Consider the following 21,547-nt stretch of genomic DNA (forward strand, 5'->3'; position numbering starts at 1 on the left):
TTTTATGACACGTTATGATATTTCTATGTTATGTTTATTAAAGGGAAAATGGTACAAACAATGGATGATAGACCTTTTAAATATATCTAATTTTTTTGCTTCAAATTGTTCTTGTTTCCTACTATATTACAGCCCTACACAGTATCACATTTGAATCTTTGTGCTGGAATCATGATAACTGCCTCTCACAATCCAAAGCAGGATAATGGTTATAAGGTATTTTTATTTCTTTCTTCATACTTAAATGTCCTTCGATCTGAAGTCTACGACTTGGGAGCACAGGGAATGGATGAACTCTAAGCCATCTGGATATGTTCCCATGTTCTCCAGGTCTATTGGGATAATGGGGCTCAGATCATCTCTCCTCACGATAAAGGGATTTCACAGGCTATTGAAGAAAATCTAGAACCATGGCCTCAAGCCTGGGATGATTCTGTGCTCAATGACAGTCTGCTCCTTCATGACCCAAGCGCTTCCATCAATAAAGACTACTTTGAAGACCTTAAAAAATACTGTTTTCACAGGTAAATGGTTTGGAAACACTCCTCTGTCCATGGGATTTTGCAGGCAAGAATACTGGAGTGGGTTTCCATTTCCTTCTCCAGGGGATCTTCCCGACCTAGGGACTGAACCTGGGTCTCCTGAATTGCAGGCAGACACTTTACTGTCTGAGCCACCAGGAAAACCATGTATGTGGGGGGCGGGGTGGTGGTGGTGGTGTGTGTGTGTATAATATATATACATATATGTATATATGTGTGTGTATATGTGCATACTTTTATATATGTATGTGAAAAAAAGCTTGTTGGAAGGTGTCAAATAGAAAATGTTGACTTTTTTAATCTTCCCAGAAATTTCCATTTCATATATAAACATATTTACATGTAATAGATTAGTATTTCAAAATCGTAACTGGGAATATAGAGTGCATGTGTCTTGTTCTCTGCCTTTTCGCCTCTGGTTAATTTGTCATGGGTACCTCTCTGTTTTAGCCCCCATTAGTCCTGACCCTTTTGTTTCAATGGCTACTGTACCAGTCTGTTTAACCCCCTGACACAGATGTGATGCTCACGGATCCAAAGCAGGGTGCTGAGCGAAGGGCTGTCCTGCCCTAGTGTGCCGAGGGTCCCGTCACTCCTGATTGGCCCCTTAGCAAGAAGCCACTGATGGTTAAGCAGCAGAGCTTCAGGGTTGTCGCTAGTGTTGTATTTGCTGGACCGCCTGGGAGTGGCAGCTCCTGTGTGGGATGTGGAGCTTCACCCCACCTGAAGGGAGCTGCCATGCCATTGGTGTTACCGTGTGCAAACATAGATCCCGCGTTACCAGTTACCTGAGTTTTTTCTCCTAAGAAAAGGTGGAAACCTAGATTTTTGCATATGAAATTCTCTAATTTTTAAATGTTGGGGACCATTAAAAACTGGCCTGTAATCCAGACACAGCTCATCTGTGCATCCTTCTGTGCCTCTTACTGAACTTTGTAAAGACTAAGGATTCTAGTTTTCTGCTATTCGCCAAGTAGCACCAGAGTCAGCAACTTTAAACACGGTTCCTTGAGTTTTGGGGTGTGTGTGTGTGTGTGTGTGTGTGTGTGTAAGAGTGTTCAAAAAGCACATGGTAGATGGAAGTCCCTGATGGTCCTGGTGGTGCTTAGAATGTGCGCCTCCACTACGGAGGGCAGGGGTTTGATTCTTGATTGGGGAACTGAGATCCCACAAGATGTGCGGGGCCAAAAAAAGATACAGTGCAGGCATCAGAATTATATATGCATTTATAAAGCTAATAATGATTAAAAAATTGCTCTTAGAAATGTTATACTAGCTGAGGTTCCCACCAACAGAATATGATAACAGTATACGATCCACACACATTCTTACCTACACTGAGTATATGAAGTTTCTCCTCTTTCCCAGTTTGCTACATGAAAGCAATGCCTAACTTTATTTACATTTTTTATTTATGAATATTTTTATCTTTATTTAACCTATATTTTTCTAAGTATTTGTTCTTTTTTTGCATTTGTGAAACCTCTTTGCTTATACAGAAAAACTAATCTTTGTTTATTTCAAATATTCTTTTCCCTTCTGTTGTTACCTTTGGATTTTTTCATTGAAACGTTTAATTGCCGATTTCTGGGTTTTGTGCCATACTTAAAAAGATTTCAGTATACCAAGATTATTTTTAAAAAAGCACAACTCTTATTTTACTTTAAAGCTTTCATGTTTACATTTTGCCATGTTTTGTTTTGGTTTTGGCCATGCCACATGACATGTGAGATTTTAGTTCCCCAGCCAGGGATCAAACCTGTGTCCCCTGCAGTGGAAGCACAGAGTCCTAACCACTGTGCTATTCCAGGGAAGTCTACATTTTGCAACGTTTAAAGCGCTTGAATTCTTAGTTATTTTTAATTTTGTATGAGGCGTAAAGTAGGAAAGCAGATTAAATTCTTTCTAAAGAGTGCAATTGTACTAACATATTAAACTGAAGAATCTGTTTTTCTTTGACTAATTGGAAATATCACCTTTAATCAGACAATTTCTAACATGATTTAAGTGCTGTTATCTATCAGATAACTGCTATGTTCCCTTCCTCTGTACTAATTAATTCATCTCATTTTAATCATCACAGTAATGCTGAGGGTAGGTTCTGATATACTGCCATTTTATAGATGAGAAAACTGTAACTCAGAGATGTCACAGAAAATAAGCAACAGTCACACAGCTTAGAAGTGGCAGAGCTCTAGGGACTTCCTAGTGGTCCAGTGGCTAAGACTTCACACTCCCAATGGGGGGGCCCCGGTTTGATCTCTGGTCAGGGAAATAGATCCCACATGCCACAACTAAAGACTGAAGATCCTGCGTGTTACAACTAAGACCCAGGGCAGCCAAATAAAAGTAGCAGATCTCCAGGATTTAAATTTAGACTCTGTCTCCAACTTGTGTTAGCCACTAAGCCTGACTGCTTCTCATATATTTCCCAATTCAAGTTGGATCAACTTCTGAATTCTATCTTTTCCAGATTTGTTCTCACTAATCTTGCATATTTATTTTTCTAGATGTATTTATTTTCAAAGATATGTTTGTTTTAAACTACTGTTGTCTTAAGGAAGACCTTGTTTATTTACTCATTGCCAAAAGAAGTGCACACTACCTTAGAACCTAGCAGTCAGATCGCTGGAATTTTTTAACACTTTGTATTTACATTTTCTATAATGTCTGCTGTTAATTTTGATGTTATTTTTATTCTACATTAAGTTTCAATCAGAGCACTTTGCTAAATAGGGTTGTTACTTGACAAAGAAAATGTTTAATTTGTTATGCATCTGTATATGGGAAGTTCCATCACATTGTGTTCAAAGGGACATTTTGAAAATCATATGTGAAGATGGTAGAGAATGGTTGAAGCCCTGGAGCTGGCACTGCTGTGGGTACGTACTGCCATGGGCCAGCTGGGAGTCCCTCCTGGAACCCACTGTAGGTGTGAAGGTTGTAGCATGAAACAAAATCCAAACGGAATCTGATTTGCAGGAAGTAACTACAGAGTGAAATTTAAAACAATGTGTTGTGGGAGCGTGTGTGTTTGGAAGAGAGTGAAAAAGCTTTCTTTCTTTTTCTTTTTTTAAATAGAATTTTGAAAGATACTCAGTTGTCTTACACCTTCTTATTATTTTGAAATCTGATGTTCTTAGGTACCTGGCCCCTTGATGTTTTGCAAACCTTTCGTTTTGAGAGCCGTGTTTGTGTGTCTTCTCATTCTCCACATGCCTGTTTTAGGGCTGTGAACAAGGAGACCAAGGTGAAGTTTGTGCACACCTCTGTCCATGGTGTGGGTCACAGCTTCGTGCAGTCGGCTTTCAAGGCATTCGACTTTATTCCTCCCGAGGCTGTTCCCGAGCAAAAGGACCCTGATCCTGAGTTCCCAACAGTGAAATACCCGAATCCCGAAGAGGGTGAAGGTGTCTTGGTAACTTGACTGTTTTTTAATTATAAAATTTATTTTGAACATAATTCAAAACTGTTACTTTGGAGTAAAATAAGTTTATTTGCGTTTTCATTGTGCCAAACAAAAATGTGATTTTGTCATTGGAAATATTTATATTTATTAGTCATCCATTTCTTAAAGGAACTTTCAAATCAGATGTCTTAGACTTCAGGATGTGAAAGCTGAAATTGCTCACAAATTTAAAATGATGCTTTACATTCAATTTAATTAATTTAATTTCATTTAATTTGCTATGCTTCTTAATGCCAACAAGAACCAATAATAGAATGGAGGTTTATCACATAATTTTTATTCCTCAGTTGACATTTTCCTGATATGAAAAAGTGCTATTTAAATTATGGTTCCTTTAACTTTTTTATTTATTTTTAGTATTTATTTACTTGGCTGCCCCAGATCTTGGTTGCAGTGTGTGGGATCTAGTTCCCCGACCAGTGATTGAACCAGGCCCCCTGCATTGGGGGCACAGAGTCTTAGCTGCTGAACCATCAAAGAAGCCCCCACTTAAACTTTTTAAAGGTTTGGGTAACAGTTATACTCAGAGAGTCAATTTTGGTTTGTCTGTGAGGTTGATCACAGGGCCAGGCTTGGAAATAGCCAGTCCAGCCACAAACACAGTCAGATGTTGGGTGAGTCCCACTGGCACACATGGGTCGTGCATTGATGCTCTCGCTATCCGACCTCTGACTTAGGACGTGGTGTGTGACCAACCAAGGCCAGTTCCAGAAATAGGATTCAGTCTTGGTTTGGGAAAAGACCTCTTTTAGTTCTCAGAGAACTGAATGTTTTTAAAGACTAATGTGCTCAGTTCTTGGTTGGAGTCTTTTTGTCTTCTTTTTCTCTTTTTCAGACTTTGTCTTTTGCTTTGGCTGACAAAACCAAGGCCAAAATCATTTTAGCAAATGACCCAGATGCTGACAGGCTTGCTGTGGCAGAAAAGCAAGAAAGGTACAATGAACTGTGATTACCTGCATAATGTGTGATATGGTATCAGTCAGATGTTTCTGGAGAGACCGGATGTATATGGAAGTGTTTCCCACTTATCTTGCAAATGATCATCTCACTGAGCCTCTGTCAGATGCTCTGACATAGAGCAAGAACTGGTCCAGGGGCCACAGGTTCAGCAAGCATAGTGGAGGGTCAGCCAGCCCGGCGTGTATTGGTATTGAACTTTGGTATTGAACTTACTATCTGTTGCCATCCCCCCTTTATCATTACTTTTATCATAATTAATGACTCAATGCCTAATGAGGGCAAAGTACTTTGTTTGGTGCTGGCTTTAAAGTTCAGCATTTGGCAAAGGTTTGGTGAGGAGCCAGACCTTCAATGCCATGTTGAATTTATGTTGAGCAGACCCGAGAGCATGCCTGTGGGTGCTGCAACGCTTGAGATAGTGTGACTGTGGAGTTTGTACAGAGAGTGATGGATAAGGAGGAAAGTTGAAAGGCATGCAGCCTCCAAGCATTTCTGCAGGTCAAACAGCATGTGTGATGCTTGGGGGACAGTTTGGTGCTGCCAAAGGGTTAGGACTTTCAGTTATGACAAAACAGGTTCGATTCTGTGTCAGTTTTTATAAATTTAAACTGAGGTGCTACATGATCAAATGTGAGGTATGCTTGTAACCACCTTGACTTCACAAAGGGACAGTCGCAAGCTGGTTCTCTGGTGTCCAGACTGTGTGAGTACTGTGCTGAATCTTAAGGAATGCTAAGCTCTCTCTCAGAATCAGCAGGGCTGAGCAAAAAAATTGAAATATATAAGCTATTATACTTGGGGGGGGGGCATCTTGCCAGCTTGTATCTGTTATATTTAAAACCAAAGCCTTTGCCGAAGACTGAGATAAAAGCATTTCTGTGTCATCGTTGACATACTTGCCGTTTTCAAAGATGGGATGTTTGTCTAGGCAAACTGGCTGAGATACCATAGCTGCTCAGATGTTTGTGCAGTGGTAGCCACACTTCTGTTACGTAAACAAGAATAATGAGAACAACAACAACAAGCAAGAATAGTGAGAACAGTCCTGCAGAAGCCCCCTGGCCCCTTGTTTGGCTTAATTGTTCTGTCCTTATTGGTCACTTACAATTAAGCACTCTCTTAAGATCACTGTCACGCATAGGTGGTTTTTTTCTTTCAGTGGCGAATGGAAAGTGTTTTCAGGCAACGAGTTGGGGGCCCTCCTGGGCTGGTGGCTCTTTACTTCTTGGAAAGAAAAGAACCAAGATCACAGCGCCCTCCAAAACTTATACATGTTGTCCAGCACTGTCTCTTCCAAAATCCTGCGAGCTATCGCCTTGAAGGAGGGTTTTCACTTCGAGGTACAGTGTTTGTGTGACTTGCCTCTTCCGCTTTCTTCTGCTCTGGAGAAGGTCTCAGGCATCTCTTTCTCTCTTGGATTGTCCTTCTAGGAAACGTTAACTGGCTTCAAGTGGATGGGAAATCGAGCCAAACAGCTGATAGACCAGGGGAAAAATGTCTTATTTGCATTCGAAGAAGCTATTGGTAAGAGTTGAGTGCTGTGGTCACATGATCAGTTAATTTATAGATTGCAAATAAATGGACAGAGATTTGAATTTGGGTTCAAAGATTAACACTGAAACAGAAGCACGCCGTTTGCTTTTCTTCTGTGACTCTCTGCAAATGCTGAACTGTCCAACCCGGGAATTGGCGTCACAGACTTTTTTTTTTAGCTGAAAACAATATCTCACAAATAATCAAGCCATTCATGTGAGGAAGTGAGTCCTCTCCCCATGATGACTGTGAATGATGATGTTTTGTGCTTGGCTGTAGTAGCTTAAGAAAGTCCTCCTACTTGGGGAGCTGTGGTGTTTCCTCACTGTGGTGTTGATGTCTAGGCCACATGTAGCTCACTGCCCGTCAGAGAGTGCCCTGCAGAGATCTGTCCAGAAGAAAGGAGAAACCACAGTCGTAGGACTTCCATCAGAGTGATTATCACCTGAAAGAGCCAACCAGGATGATGGGAAAGCACTTGTCTTAAATAATCACTATAAATAAGCAAAAAGGAGAGCTAGCAATAGAAACATGAAATGCAAATGTTTGTGCTGGGGATATTTTAGCTGTTTTTATTTAGTAAAAGTTACTATGTGTATGCTAAGTTGCTTCAGTCATGTCCAACTCTTTGCAACCATATGGACCATAGCTCACCAGGCTCTTCTGTCCATGGGATCCTCTAGGCAAGAATACCAGAGTGGATTGTCATGCCCTCCTCCAGGGGACCTTCCTGACCCAGGGATTGAACCTTCATCTCTTGTCTTCTGCATTAGCAGGTGGTTTCTTTACCACTAGTGCTACCTGAGAAGCCCCAAAATTTGTTTACCAAATATGCGTTGCTTATCAGTTACACACTGACTCTGAAGGAAATGGATGAACTGATGTTAGCCCACATTAGTTTATATAGGTGAGGTTAGTAACCACACAAAAGAGTATAGACTCACTGTCAAGGTGAATCCTGTACTGGCAAAAACTTGGGAATTTGGAGAAGACAGAATAAGCATCGACTTGAGCAATTAGAAACAATTTTGTGTGAGCTGAGGGGCTAGACCTGGAAAATGAGGACAATTTGTCTAGAAGGGAGACTCTCCTTACAGGTTATTCAACAAATACTTCCTCTTTTTGTTCCCTTTTTTTTTTTTTTAATTAAGGCATAGTTGAGGGATTCCCTGCTTATTTAACTTATATGCAGAGTATAATCATGAGAAATGATGGACTGGATGAAGCACAAGCTGGAATCAAGATTGCCGGGAGAAATATCAATAACCTCAGATGTGCAGATGACACCACACTTATAGCAGAAAGCAAAGAAGAACTAAAGGGCCTCTTGATGGAAGTGAAAGAGGAGAGTGAAAAAGTTGGCTTAAAACTCAGCATTCAGAAAACTAAGATCATGGCATCTGGTCCCATCACTTCATGGCAAATAGATGGGGAAACAGGGGAAACAGTGCCAGACTTTATTTTTTTTTGGGCTCCAAAACCACTGCAGATGGTGATTGCAACCATGAAATTAAAAGACCCTTGCTCCTTGGAAGAAAAGTTGTGATCAACTTAGACAGCATGTTGAAAAACAGAGACATTACTTTGGCAACAAAGGTCCATCTAGTCAAAGCTATGGTTTTTCCAGTGGTCATGTATGGATGTGAGAGTTGGACTATACAGAAAGCTGAGCACCGAAGAATTGATGCTTTTAAACTGTGGTGTTGGAGAAGACTCTTGAGAGTCCCTTGTTGGACAGCAAGGAGATCCAACCAGTCCATCCTAGAGGAAATCAGTCCAGAATATTCATTAGAAGGACTGATGCTGAAGCTGAAACTCCAATACTTAGGCCACCTGATGCGAAGTACTGACTCATTTGAAAAGACCCTGATGCTGGGAATGATTGAAGGCAGGAGGAGAAGGGGACAACAGAGGACGAGATTGTTGGATGGCATCACTGACTCAATGGACAGGAGTTTGAGTAAGCTCCAGGAGTTGGTGATGGACAGGGAGGCCTGGTGTACTGCAGTCATGGAGTCGCAAAGAGTCAGACAGGACTGAGTGACTGAACTGAACTGAGGGCTTTCCAGGTGGCACTAGTGGTAAAGAACCTGTCTGCCAATGCAGGAGACATAAGAGATGAGGGCTCGATCCCTGAGTTGAATAGATCCCCTGGAGGGCATGCAACCCACTCTAGTATTCTTACCTGGAGAATCCCATGGATAGATAAGCCTTGAGGAATACAGTCCATGCGGTTGCAGAGTTGGACACAACTGAGCATCTGAGCGCATCCATATTATATTAGTTTCAGGTTTACAATATAGTCAGTATTTTTATAGACTATACTTCATTTATAGTTATTATAAAATATTGGCTATACTCCTTGTATTCTACAATGCATCCTTATATATCATTTATTTTATACATAATAGTTTGTACTCAACAAATACTTCTTGAAGACCTGCTAGGCACTGGGCTAGATTCTTAAATACAGTGATGGTGAATGAGAATCATTTACATCCTGGACAACCTCTCATGCAATAGGCAGGATGCATATAGACATGTATATGCGCAGCGTGTAAAAGGACCCACTCCTTAGGATGTGTGTATGACTCGTGTTTCTGCAGGATATATGTGCTGCCCTTTCGTGCTGGACAAAGATGGAGTCAGTGCTGCCGTCATAACTGCAGAGTTGGCCAGCTTTCTAGCAACCAAGAATCTGTCTTTGTCTCAGCAGCTGAAAGCCATCTATGTTGAGTAAGTTTCTATTGACTATTTAATTGAAGTAATTTTTTTTAATCAGTTCAGGTGTACAACGCAGTGATTCAGTATATGTCTATGTTGTGAAATGATCACAGCAAATGCAATTAACATGCATCCCCACACAGAAATATTTTTTAATGTTTTACTCTCTTTTTGTGCATGGGATACTCATATTCTTTCTGATGCTCTTGCTTTAGCTATGAATTCTATTTCTTATGAAAGCTAAATAAGAGATCACCTTTCCCTTTTGCTACTTAAGCAGTTAATAGTAATTACCATTTGTGATGTTGTTAATCCTTAATAAATGAGAATGTTGCAGAAATGGCTAAGGGAAGAATGTGATTTTTTAAATGTCCAGTGTTGAAAAAGACTAAATGTGTTCATTAAACATCTATTTAGTCTTTGTAGCAGTTACTTAATTCTGCCTTTCTAGTGCGAAAGCTACCAGATATAAGGTAATGGGAGTGGCGTGGCTGTATTCCAGTGATAAAACTTTTACTTACAAATAGAGTCTGAGGGCCACACAGCAGGGCAGTGATTCCTGGGGTAGCTCGTCGGACCTCTTTATTTAATGCTGAATTATTCCTTTGAAATTAGTTGTGGTTGTTTGTTTAGAACATACTGTTTGATAGATACATGCTCAGTGGACACTGGGCACAATTATTTGTTCCTCATTTGAATGTAACCGTGTTTGTATTGATAGGTATGGCTACCATATCACCAGAGCTTCGTATTTTGTCTGCCATGATCAAGAAACTATTAAACAATTATTTGAAAACCTTAGAAACTTTGATGGGAAGAGTAATTATCCAAAAACTTGTGGCAGATTTGAGATTTCTCACATTAGGGACCTCACAACTGGCTATGATGATAATGAACCTGATAAAAAAGCTGTAAGTAATGTTTTTTATCAGTTAAGTCTTCTCTATTTACTTTTTCACTGTGCTTTGAATTAACCTATTTAATCATATAATTAATTGAAGCTGATTTTAGGCTTTTTTATAAATAACCTGTTAAAATATAGAGATAATTTAAAGACATGAGCTAAAACTATAGGGATTCTCACTAGTCATCTCGGCCCATGCCATCTTTTAATGCAGCAGGAAATTGATACAGTCGGCTCTCGGCATCTTAGGGTTTCACATCATAAACACCAAGGGTCAGCTCACTACACTAGGGCATATAATGGACTTAAGCATCCGTGGATTTTGGTATCTGCAGGGGCTCCTGGCACCCGTCCTCCGTGGGTGCCGAGGGGTGACTATACTCAGGAGCGTAAGACCTGCCTGTGGTTAGAAGCTCATTGGCGATGCTCTGGGTAGATGCTGGGTCTTCTGACTGCAAATGCGGCTTTTCCTCTCTCAGCAGTTGAACTTGAAAAGACATCAGAGTCACCTGGTGGCCAGGTTGAAACGCTGAGGCCGCAGCTCCCCCTTATCTGCCTTTCTAACACGCGCCCTGCTGACGCTGATGTCACTCGTCCAGCCTTGAGAGCTCCTGTTTCCTTCCTCCTTCGTTTCACCCTGTTCTCTGACTATATGGGAGTCGTTGGGGCTTCCCTGGTGGCTCAGATGGTGAAGAATCCACCTGCAGTGTAGGATGCCTAGGTTCAATCCCTGGGTCGGGAAGATCCCCTGGAGAAAGGAATGGCTACCCACTCCAGAATACTTGCTTGGAGAATCCCATGGACAGAGGAGTGTGGCGGGCTGTAGTCCATGGGGCTGCATAGAGTTGGACATGACTGAGCAACTAACCCTGATTCATTCATTCACATGGGAGTTGTTAGCTATAGCACATGATTCCAAGTTCTTCCAACCATGTGGATCCCCGACTGGAGTCACAGGAAGGCACAAGTATGGCAGAGGATAGTATTGCTAACGATGGCCAGTGGGTAGGGGAAGAAGGGTAAGAATATCCTTATGAGATGCTGGACATTTGCCTTACTATTCTCCTTTTTATATTTTTTAATTTGCATCTGCACACAGTATGTTTTTAAAAGGCAAATAGTAGTAAAGGGTTATGAAGAGACTTGTCAACTCCACCCCCTACCGTTTCATTGCCACGTGTCAGGAAAACCGCCTTCCCTCTTCGTTGCTTCTCTGGTCTTTACCACCAGATTTCTAAATAACATGCTCATGTGACTTCTCAGTGTTAGGCTTTGTTAATTTTCCATGATGGAGATTGGAGGAGGAAATGGCAACCCACTCCAGTATTCTTGCCTGGAGAATCGCATGGACAGAAGAGCCTGGCGGGCTATAGTCCATAGGATTGCAGAGTCAGACACTATTAAAGTGACTTAACAGCATGATGGAAATAGGGATTTAGTTCTCAGACTTGCAGCATTCACAGCTCTTCTCCCCTGTCCTTGCAGTTCATTTGTACCACAGGTTTTGGCAACATCAGATTCCAAGCGTGTATTATGATTACTAGTAACTGTTGTTTTCTGCTTAACTAAGTGGTGTACTTTGATTAGGTTGCCCTTACATTATATACAGAATTATCTTTTCTGTAATTAAGAGCTGCTTTGTTCTTTCATTTGCATGGATTTCTGTGTATTCCTCACCAGTTCTTCCCACATCCTTCAGATAGGTCTCAGTAGGGTTTTCTACCTAGTCCAATGATTCTGTGCTTCTCTTGGTTCCATCTTACTTCCAATGGCCTCCCTCCTGGCCCCTTTCTCCGGGGAGGGCCCACTGCTCTCTGGGTTGAACACCTAGCTGTCATCCTGAGAATGCTCTTCACTGCTCTCTGGGGTTATATCCCTTGCTCCTGGACCCCTTTTTATAATTAGCTTCCTAAATCACATTTTTTAGTAGCTTCCTAAGAAGACGTGCATAGAGGTAAATTTTTGGAGGTGTTTAGGTCTGAAAATGTCTTACTCTACCCTCACACTTTATTGACTCACAGTTTTGAAAGCATTGCTCCATGTTTGTTAAGCTGTGGCTCATCCATCATTCGTTTGTTCAGGAAATAGTTGGGACCTGCTGTGCACTGCCTCCAGGGATAAGGATGCCCTTCTCATTCAGTCCCTTCTGTCCAATTTTTTTTCCCTCTGTGGAAAGTATTAGGAACATTCCATTAAACCTTGGGTTCAGAATTTCAGTGATAAGCTTTTAGTATAGGCCTCCTTTCTTTCATTTTTCTGGATACTTGGTTGGTCTTTGTTGGCCTATGGGGTCATTTCTTTCCATCCTGAGAAACTCTTGATTTTTGTCAAAGAAGGAGGCTGGATGGTTGTTTTCCAAATAACCTTGTCCCTCGAATTTTCTTTTCTCCTCTTCTTGACAAGTTCTTAGACGCCGACCCTCCTGGAGTGATGTTCTACTTTTCAGGTTTCTCTCTTCCCATTGTCCATCTGTGTCTTCCTTTCCTACTTTTGGGGAGATTACCTCAACATTAAATGTCTGCTTCTTTGAACATTTCAGTTCTTTTTCTCTATTAAAAGTAATATTTTGTTTCATGTATATTATATCTTATCTCTGTTAAGGATATTAATTACAGCTTTTTTTTTTTTTAATGTAGATCTTTCTTCCTATAAATTGTCTTTATTTCCTTCAAGGTCTTCTGGGCATGCCTCACTGTCACCCTAGTCTCCTGCCCAAGGGTAACAAGCTGGGATGCTGAGTCCCTGGAAGTGGTGGAGAGGTCCACGGGCCCTGGGAGGAGGGGTGCTAGTGTTCAACGTGGGAACTCTGACTTCCTCGCAGTTTTCTCTGTGCCCTGCCTTCCGTGATGCCCAGTGTCCCCAACTTCTGAGCTCTTCTGTTTTGATTATACCAGAGATTTAAGCCGGCTCCTGATGAGGTGGTTGGTTGACCACGTGGGCAGAAGTTGAGGATCTGGGAGGATCCAGTACCTCCTTTCAGCTGCTGCCTTTGTCTCTCTTTGCCTCATGCCTGCCCTTTGCAGTAGCTGGTGCCCCGGTTAGGAGCTTTGCCCGGGCTCTGCAGAGCATCCTGCCTCGGTTCTTGTCTGCCTGTTGTAGGCGCTCCCTGGTCATTGTCCTGCGTCCCAGCAGGTCCCTTCCGCCCCCTCATCTGGTTTCTGACTGCCACGATTGGTTGGCACACCCCTCAACAGCTGCTGCCTCTTTGCCCTTGTGTGCTTTTTTATTTTAATACTTCGGTCACTTTAGTAGAGTTTGAAGAGCAATCAGCCCTGATACATATACCAGAAGCTTTTGAAAGTGAAATAAGACTATTTCACTGTTCTCCGGGGTTTTGTAATGCATTATTAATCGGTTTAAAGCAATTTCTTCAGAAAGGGTGTGTTTCAGTTTTGGAAAAACTTTTAGTAGCTTTAATAAAACTACAGAGGTGAAAAGTAGTCTACAAAGTTACTTTATTTTCACAAATTGCCTTATTATTATTTATTTCATTTATACCGAGTATATTTTCTGACTTCCTCAAATGTGTTCTTTTTTTTTTTGCATTTACTTTCTTACTTATTCAGGGGAAAATATTAGTTAGGTGAAAAACAACTTACGTTGCTACTTACTAATAAGTTTATAACATGAAAATTAATTCCTAGATTCTCCCGACTAGTAAAAGCAGCCAGATGATCACCTTTAGCTTTGCTAATGGAGGCGTGGCCACCATGCGGACCAGTGGGACAGAGCCCAAAATCAAGTACTATTTGGAACTGTGCGCCCCCCCTGGAAATAGGTATGGATGGCAGCAGCTGTAGTTTTTATTCCTTAAACTTCCTAAATTCTCTGCAGACACTAAGTAAAATAGCTCATCTTTCCAGTATGTGGTTTAAGTAAGAATGTTATTTCAGAACTTGCAGCAATATTGTGATTTTAACAGCTGTTTGAAGTGTCGAGGAACAGGAGTGCTTACTTCCTACTTATTTCCTTCTAAGATTTCCCTGTATGGGAAAACATCCTAATTTCAGTAATATTGATAAAATTTCCTTTTTCTAGTACTTTTTATTTGAGGCTGGCACCAGTGACTTTTTCTCCATGTCTCTGGTACAAATGAACTAAAATCTATTAATGAATTAATGGATTAAATTAATGAAATTAATGAAATCCATCCAATGAATTACAAATCCATCAACAAATATCTTTGAGCATCCATCGTGTGTAAGTCATGCTGGGTTTTGGGGTAGATAAAGAGCTACAGCAGAAAGCGTCCTCACCAACGAAGAACTGATGGTCTAGTAGCTTCAAGGTCATGTTTTGTGACCTTGTAAAAGATTTGGACTATAAAGAAAGCTGAGTGCCAAAGAATTGATGCCTTTGAACTGTGGTGTTGGAGAAGATTCTTGAGAGTCCCTTGGACTGCAAGGAGATCAAACTAGTCAATCCTGAAGGAATTCAGTCCTGAATATTTATTGGAAGGACTGATGCTGAAGCTGAAACTCCAATACTTTGACCACCTGCTGCGAAGAACTGACTAACTGGAAAAGCTCCTGATGCTGGGAAAAATTGAAGGCAGGAGAAGGGGTTGACAGAGGATGGGGTGGTTGGATGGCATCACTGACTCGACAGACATGAGTTTGAGTAAGCTCCGGGAGTTGGTGATGGACAGGGAAGCCTGGCGTGCTGCAGTCCCTGGGGTCGCAAAGATCGGACACGACTGAGCGACTGAACTGAAAGGGTTTGAGTCACTCAGTTTCCAACACCTGTAACATTTGGAACTTTATCAGCCATGGTACATGTAGCTAGCACATGTAAATGTAATATTACACGCATTTAACGGTCGCTTAGCTTTCACTTCTCTATTCAGAATACAGTTCAAAATCAGGAAATTTTTTTTTTAAGTGAATTAAGTCAGTGCTACCCAACAAAAATAAAGTATGAACCACATATGCAAGTTGAAATTTCAGTTCAGTTCCTCGGTTGCACCAGCCACATTGCAAGTGCCCCATAGCCACGTGTTACTACTAGTGGCTGTAGCGGACAGCATAAGTCTGTCTAGGTGGTAACAGCACATACACCCCATAGCATTGTTCAGAGGGTTTTTCTGGCTTGTGAACCAAATTTTCATTATGTGGAAATAAGAGCAGAGGAAATTTTCTGAGCATCCTAGATTAGCCAGCCAATGACAGATTAAATGTAGCCGGTTAGAGGGGCCGGGGAAGATTTGTTGCAGTTGGACTTGCCTTAATCAGGGAGAAGTGAGTGCTGAAAGCAAAGCAGGAAATAGTAAAACAAAACTATAAATCTTGGGTACAAGAACTCAGAATATTCACCTGTCGGGGAGCTTATCATAAAGGAAATAGCAAGCTGCATCCAAATGAGCCCTGAATCTTCTGAATAATTCTCATTTCTCATTCTTACTTAGTGTTTGCATATTTCTGTGACTCACTGTTTTGGAAACAAATGAACATTAAGTCCCATTTAAAGATGTATATGCAGCTTCTGCTGCAGGAGGTTCAAGTTTGATCCCTGGTTGGGTAGCTAAGATTCCCACATGCCATGCAGCATGGACAAAAAATTTAAAAAACAAAAAGATCTGTTTTCTCTCTATATTTATCTTTTCCTTTTCATTATCCTGTCAAAATATATATAATGTTTTGTTTTTTTTAAAAAAACTTTCTTTTATAGTAACAATACAACTTACTACTCAGGGGTCTATGGTGTTTATATTTTTCACATGGCTTATTGAGTGGACTTAAATTCAAATATTAGTTTCTACATTGCTGAAGATACTTTGAAAGTTTGCCGTTTTATTATCGTCATTGGGAAATGTCTGATTATAACTCTGTTTTATCTATTATCAACCCTCCAATTGTTTGCACGTAAATGAGTATTTTCCACATGCTTAAAATCTTGATTTCATTAAAGAGATCTAGTTCCCTAGATTTTTGTTTATACTTTAGTTGTGACCTTTTTGTTCCCAAAGTAAAATTAAAAAGATAAAGAGGGGATCTGAGATCCTGGTGAGTGACCAGCAGGCCCACTAGGAGGCGCTCCCCATCTCTTCCATCCTGGGAAGGCCTTACACATGAGGCTTCAGCCAAGCCCCCAATAGTTTGAAGACAGACAGGATCAGAAAACTGGGACGTTAGTCCATAGATATGATGTCTGGACTCAAGCAAGGCATCAGCATACCTAACACAACTGCCATAAAGCCATGGCTAAGGTTTCCTTATTTTCTGATAATGCTAAATATTATTAATATATTTTATATCATGAGTTTTATTCATTTGTAGATTTCCACAGCCCACTAACTCTTTAGAATAGAAAATCTTTTTTCAAATATAAGTACTGCTTTTAAAATTTTCTGTTGGGGTTGATGTCTTTGTTCTTTTTATTATTATTATTGTTTTTTGTCGGGGGGATGGCCATACCACACGACTTGTGAGATCTTAGTTCCATGATCAGGGTTTGAATCTGCACCCTCGCCAGTCAAAGCACGGAGTCCTAAACCAGTGGACCACCAGGGAATTCCCTTAATGTCTTTAGTTTTGTCCAACTTTTTATTTTGAAAAATTTCAAACCTATAGAAATGTAGAAATAATGTAGTGAATAAGCACATACTCCTCACATAGACTCAGTTCAGTTCAGTCACTCAGTCATGTCCGACTCTTTGCGACCCCATGAATTGCAACACTTGAGGCCTCCCTGTCCATCACCAACTCCCAGAGTTTACTCAAACTCATGCCCATTGAGTCGGTGATGCCATCCAGCCATCTCATCCTCTGTCGTCCCCTTCTCTTCCTGCCCCCAACCCCTCCCAGCATCAGGTTCTGTTCCAATGAGTCAACTCTTCGAATGAAGTGGCCAAAGTATTGGAGTTTCAGCTTCAGCATCAGTCCTTCCAATGAACACCTAGGAGCTGGCAAACTTTCTGTAAAGAGCCAAATAGTAACTGTTTTAGGGTTTACAGACCACACAGCCCTTGTGACGACCACGCAGCTCTACTGCTGTAGACGGAACGCGCCCACAGACTTAAAAGCGTGTCGTGGCTGTTTCCCAACAAAACTTCTCAAACAGGCCGAGAGCCATCGTTTGCCTCCCCCACCCGAGTCTCGGCAGTCGCTAAGGTTTGGCAATATTTGCTCTCATTTTTCTCAGCCGATTGAAAACAAGTCGCAGACTTTAATACTCATCTGCTAAGAACAAAGACCCTCCCTTACTGTCTCAAAAATTAGGTCATAATTATGCCAAGCAGGGTTCTAACATAAACAAAACCAGCAGGAGGTACATAGTAAATTAAATTCATCGATGAGTTTTAGTTTAATGGATATTGTTTTTTTTAAAAAAAACACAGTAATCATTAGTGAGTGTGCCTTCCTGAGAACTGTTATTTTCCTCAAAGCACATTTTTGGAGAAGGAAAAAAAAGACTTGTGTAATTCATAAATATTTATGAAGCATAATTTCTTTATATGTTACCAATGGGGATAAAAATAATTACAATGATAGTTACATCTATTGAGGTTTTTGGGCCAGGTGGTGCTAATTGCTTTATATAATTTATCTCAATCTATACAACAACTCTCTTGAGAAGATAGTCTTTATTTCAGTTTTACAAGTGAGGAATCTGGGCCTTTGAAAGGTCAAGTCACTTGCCCAAGGGCACAGAGCTAGTAAGCAATAGAACCAGAATTACTGTCTGTAATAAAATGGATTGTTTTAGTTGTACTGGTTAACTGTTACAGTGCAAGAATGATCTTAACTAATTACAAAGATTGCCCATTTTGTTAAAGATGGTCAAGTTAAAGTATTAAAAGTTTGAATTAAGAGATTTAAATTCTTTTTTACTGAACTCCTTGGTTCTCAATACAGTCACTCACATCAGCTAGTAGCCTGATACATAAGCCTGACAGATAAATTAGACAAATGTGTAATTATAAGTCTGTTTTATCTATTAATCAGCTCTCCAGTTGTTTGCACATAAGTGAATATTTTTCACATGCTTAAAATCTTGATTTCATTAAAGAGATCTAGTTCCCTAGATTTTTGTTTATACTTTGGTTGTGACCTTTTTGTTCCCAAAGTAAAGTTAAAAAGATAAACAGGGGGTCTGAGTTCCTGGTGAGTGGCCAGCAGGCCCACTAGGAGGCTCCCCATCTCTTGCATCCTGGGAAGGCCTTACACATGAGGCTTCAGCAAGCCCCCAGTAGTTTGAGGACAGACAGGATCAGGAGCATTCATGTCCTGCAAGACCAAGGACTTGCAGGAGATATCTGTAATAGCTCAATGCGATTTAATGACAACTGGAGTCATGAAAGTTTTCTCTGCACTGTTAGGTTTGGACCCTGCAGAACTTTTAGGGACGCTAGGCTACAGGTTGTGTGTTTAGAAAATTCTTATGGGACTTCCCTGGTGGCCCAGTGGTTAAGACTCTGCGCTTCCAGTGCAGACGGCAGAGGTTCAATCCTTGGTCAGGGAACTAAGATCCCACAGGCCTCACATGGCCAGAAAAAAAAATCTTATGAGAAGTGCAAAGGGGTGGTTTTGTTTATAGTAGAGACCTTGGGGAAGCCTTTGGGGAAAATAATGAATATTGTCTCATGGGCTTTTTATCCACGCCACAGATGTGTTCCCATGCTTAAGTAACTGGAGTTCTATCTGATTTAACTCTTCACTTAAGAGTAAACATCGATGTTGCTTGATGTTGGGAGTCTTTAAAACATGCTCCATAATGATCCACTGACTTGGAATTTTTTTCCCCCTTATTTTGCAGTGATCCCGAGCAGCTGAAGAAAGAACTAGATGAACTAGTTAGTGCTATTGAAGAGCATTTTTTCCAGCCACAAAAGTATAACCTCCAGCCAAAAGGAGAGTAAACCATCCCAGCCTTGGGCATAATTACATTTACCTACAACTAAGCTGAACTTGATTTCTTAAGCAATGTTTTTGAGGGCCAAATAATTTAAACTATTGCTAAAAGTATTTTTTTTTTAATAGACTTGCATTCCTCCTTATTTTATGTTTGAATGTGAAGGGAAATAAAGAAAGATGGCCCAATCTAACAAACCAACATTCCTTTTAAAAGGCTGAGCCTGGACATCATCTGAATTTAAAAAATGAAGATTTTAAAAATAACCTTCAAAAAACATGTTGTGATTAATAAGCTTTCATTAGAATAAATACCAATTATGTTTGTCCTCTAAAGTTCATTTTATATGTAAGTGAAACAGCCATAAAGCCTATACAATTACTAAATTCTGGGCTGTCATATCTAAGCTAGCCACTTTTATATATGTATATATTTGCATTTCTGTCAAGTCCTTATAAGATAAATAAACAGAGCAAAAGTTGTTTTTTAGGGAAAATACAAATCACGGGAACCTATGAAGTTGAGCAAAAGATACTTTAAAAAGGTGAAGTTTTTTGACCTAAAACTTTATTTTCTGATTATGCACCATCATACATTGTGTAGGTGGTAGGAAAAAACAGCTTAACCATCTATGTGTGGTGTGTGTTCATTTCCTTTTTTTAAATCTTGAATCAAACAGTTGGTTATTTGACACTTGCAAAGTAGATTACTGTAATTTTTTTTTTTTTGCTTTAGTACATTTAAATGTAATCTTGGTACTAAAGTAGCAAGGATTATAAGCAATAACTTCGTGACTGACCTTGATTTTTTTTTTTGCCTTGTTTTTATGTGATCACAATCTAAAACCAGATGTTTCCAGGTTCATTATTTGATCTGTGCCTCCTTATCACTGATGGCCTTATAACCTTCCAAAATGACTCCCAGCAAGTACCATGACCAAGGACCAAACTGTTCTTTATATACTTTATATATTTTGTGTGATTTTTTTATTTTTAAAGCAAATGATTGCCTATTATTCTTAAATGGTTATTAGAAGTTTCAGAACAATGAAAAATTACAGTTCTATTGTCAATCATGTTTCCTATGTGAAGGAAAGAATATCTGTATGTCCTCATAATAACATAGTTTGTCACCTACCAGCACTTTTAAAGTACAATATTCCATGTATTCTATCAGCTGCTTCATTGTAGATGCAATATTTATTTTTGTTTGATAATGTTTTCCAGTCTTAAACTGTACTCTGGAAAAAAGAAATTTTAGATCTGAGCACATAAATGGTACTCCATCACAGAGCTTGTCTCTGGAAATGCGAAGGTAATTTAAGATCTAGTCCTGCTTAAGGGAGCTCAGGGTCTAATTAGAGAGCTAATACGCAACTACTGATTACAGTATTTACTCATTCTATGGCTGAGTTATTTGCAAAGTACTCAGAGCTGAAAATTGTGACAAAGGAATTTATTCTGCCCAGAGGAAGCTTCACCTTCAGGAGCAAGTAGCCGCTAAAGATGGAGAAGGAAGTCTTCCAGGCACAGAGGACAGCAAGAGGAGAAGTGTGGAGTGCTGGGGCCCTGGCTGGGGTGGGCTGGGGGGTGAAGGCAGAAGCTGGATGCACATTTCAGTACCTGCCCCACTTCTCCCCATGAGCAGGGAGCAGGTGATTTAGCAGGACCTAGAGGAAATCCTCTTCTATTTCCAAGTATATCTTGACTTTTTCTTGTTACTATGGGATGCAAGATAGCAATGTGCGGGGCATAAAACTTGCAACATAAGGCCCCTGCATTCTAGTCTTGGTTCACTGGGAACCAACTCTGTGACCGTGGTCAGGTCACTTAGCCTACCAAAGCCTCCATTTTGTTATTATTTACAACTTTATTTTTTTTAGGGCAGTTCTAGGTTCACAGAAAAATTGAGAGGAAGATACAGAGACGTCTCATACCCACCCTGCCCCGACACATGCCAGCCTCCCCCATCCTCAACACCCCCCACCAGAGTGGTACATTTGTTAGCATCGATGAACCTAAATTAATGCATCATTGTCATCTGAACTGTGGAAGCAAGAAAGAGATCAGTGAAGGAGTGAGGAATAGTAGGCAGAGCACAGAGGATTTTTATGGCAGTAAAAAAATTTTTCTCTATGATACTGTAATAGTGAATACATGTCATTATACATACATTTGTCCTAATCCATAGAATGTACAAAACCAAGAGTGAATACTAATGTAAACTATGGATTTGGGGTGATAATTTTGTCATTTTTAAAATAAAGAGATTTTACTAAATGGTCTCTGAGGTCATTTCATGCTGCAGGTCTTTATATAAAAATCCATTAAGGGCACCATCAGCAATCATAAATCGTCAGCAGTTCTCTTTGGCAGAATGCTCAACTAGCCCTCTTAAAAGAACTAACATCTGAGATGGGGGGAAACATTTTGTACCACAGAGACAGGCAGCCTTGGGTTCCTATCCCACCTAACCGTACAGCCTGGAGGGAGGGTTGGGGTGCTGAAATTGGGTGTGAGGAAGGTAGAACTGGGTGGCATGCAGATGTCAGGAATCAGCAGCATG

The 21,547-nt window shown here is 40.4% G+C and overlaps 1 protein-coding gene across 1 annotated transcript in view; it reads left to right on the top strand.

Annotated features, from left to right (window-relative positions):
• The window catches only part of PGM2 (phosphoglucomutase 2), a 36,142-nt gene extending 14,881 nt beyond the window's left edge, over positions 1 to 21,261 (top strand). Inside the window, exons 5-14 of the mRNA XM_065907229.1 lie at positions 133 to 216; positions 331 to 524; positions 3,771 to 3,960; positions 4,847 to 4,944; positions 6,131 to 6,311; positions 6,402 to 6,495; positions 9,111 to 9,240; positions 9,950 to 10,139; positions 13,777 to 13,910; positions 18,887 to 21,261. Of these exons, the coding sequence (XP_065763301.1) occupies positions 133 to 216; positions 331 to 524; positions 3,771 to 3,960; positions 4,847 to 4,944; positions 6,131 to 6,311; positions 6,402 to 6,495; positions 9,111 to 9,240; positions 9,950 to 10,139; positions 13,777 to 13,910; positions 18,887 to 18,989 (1,398 nt within the window). The 3' untranslated portion in view covers positions 18,990 to 21,261. The remainder of the gene's footprint in view (positions 1 to 132; positions 217 to 330; positions 525 to 3,770; positions 3,961 to 4,846; positions 4,945 to 6,130; positions 6,312 to 6,401; positions 6,496 to 9,110; positions 9,241 to 9,949; positions 10,140 to 13,776; positions 13,911 to 18,886) is intronic.
• Positions 21,262 to 21,547: the final 286 nt, after the last annotated feature.

This window comes from Muntiacus reevesi, chromosome 16 (assembly GCF_963930625.1).
Source record: "Muntiacus reevesi chromosome 16, mMunRee1.1, whole genome shotgun sequence".
NCBI lineage: Eukaryota > Metazoa > Chordata > Mammalia > Artiodactyla > Cervidae > Muntiacus > Muntiacus reevesi.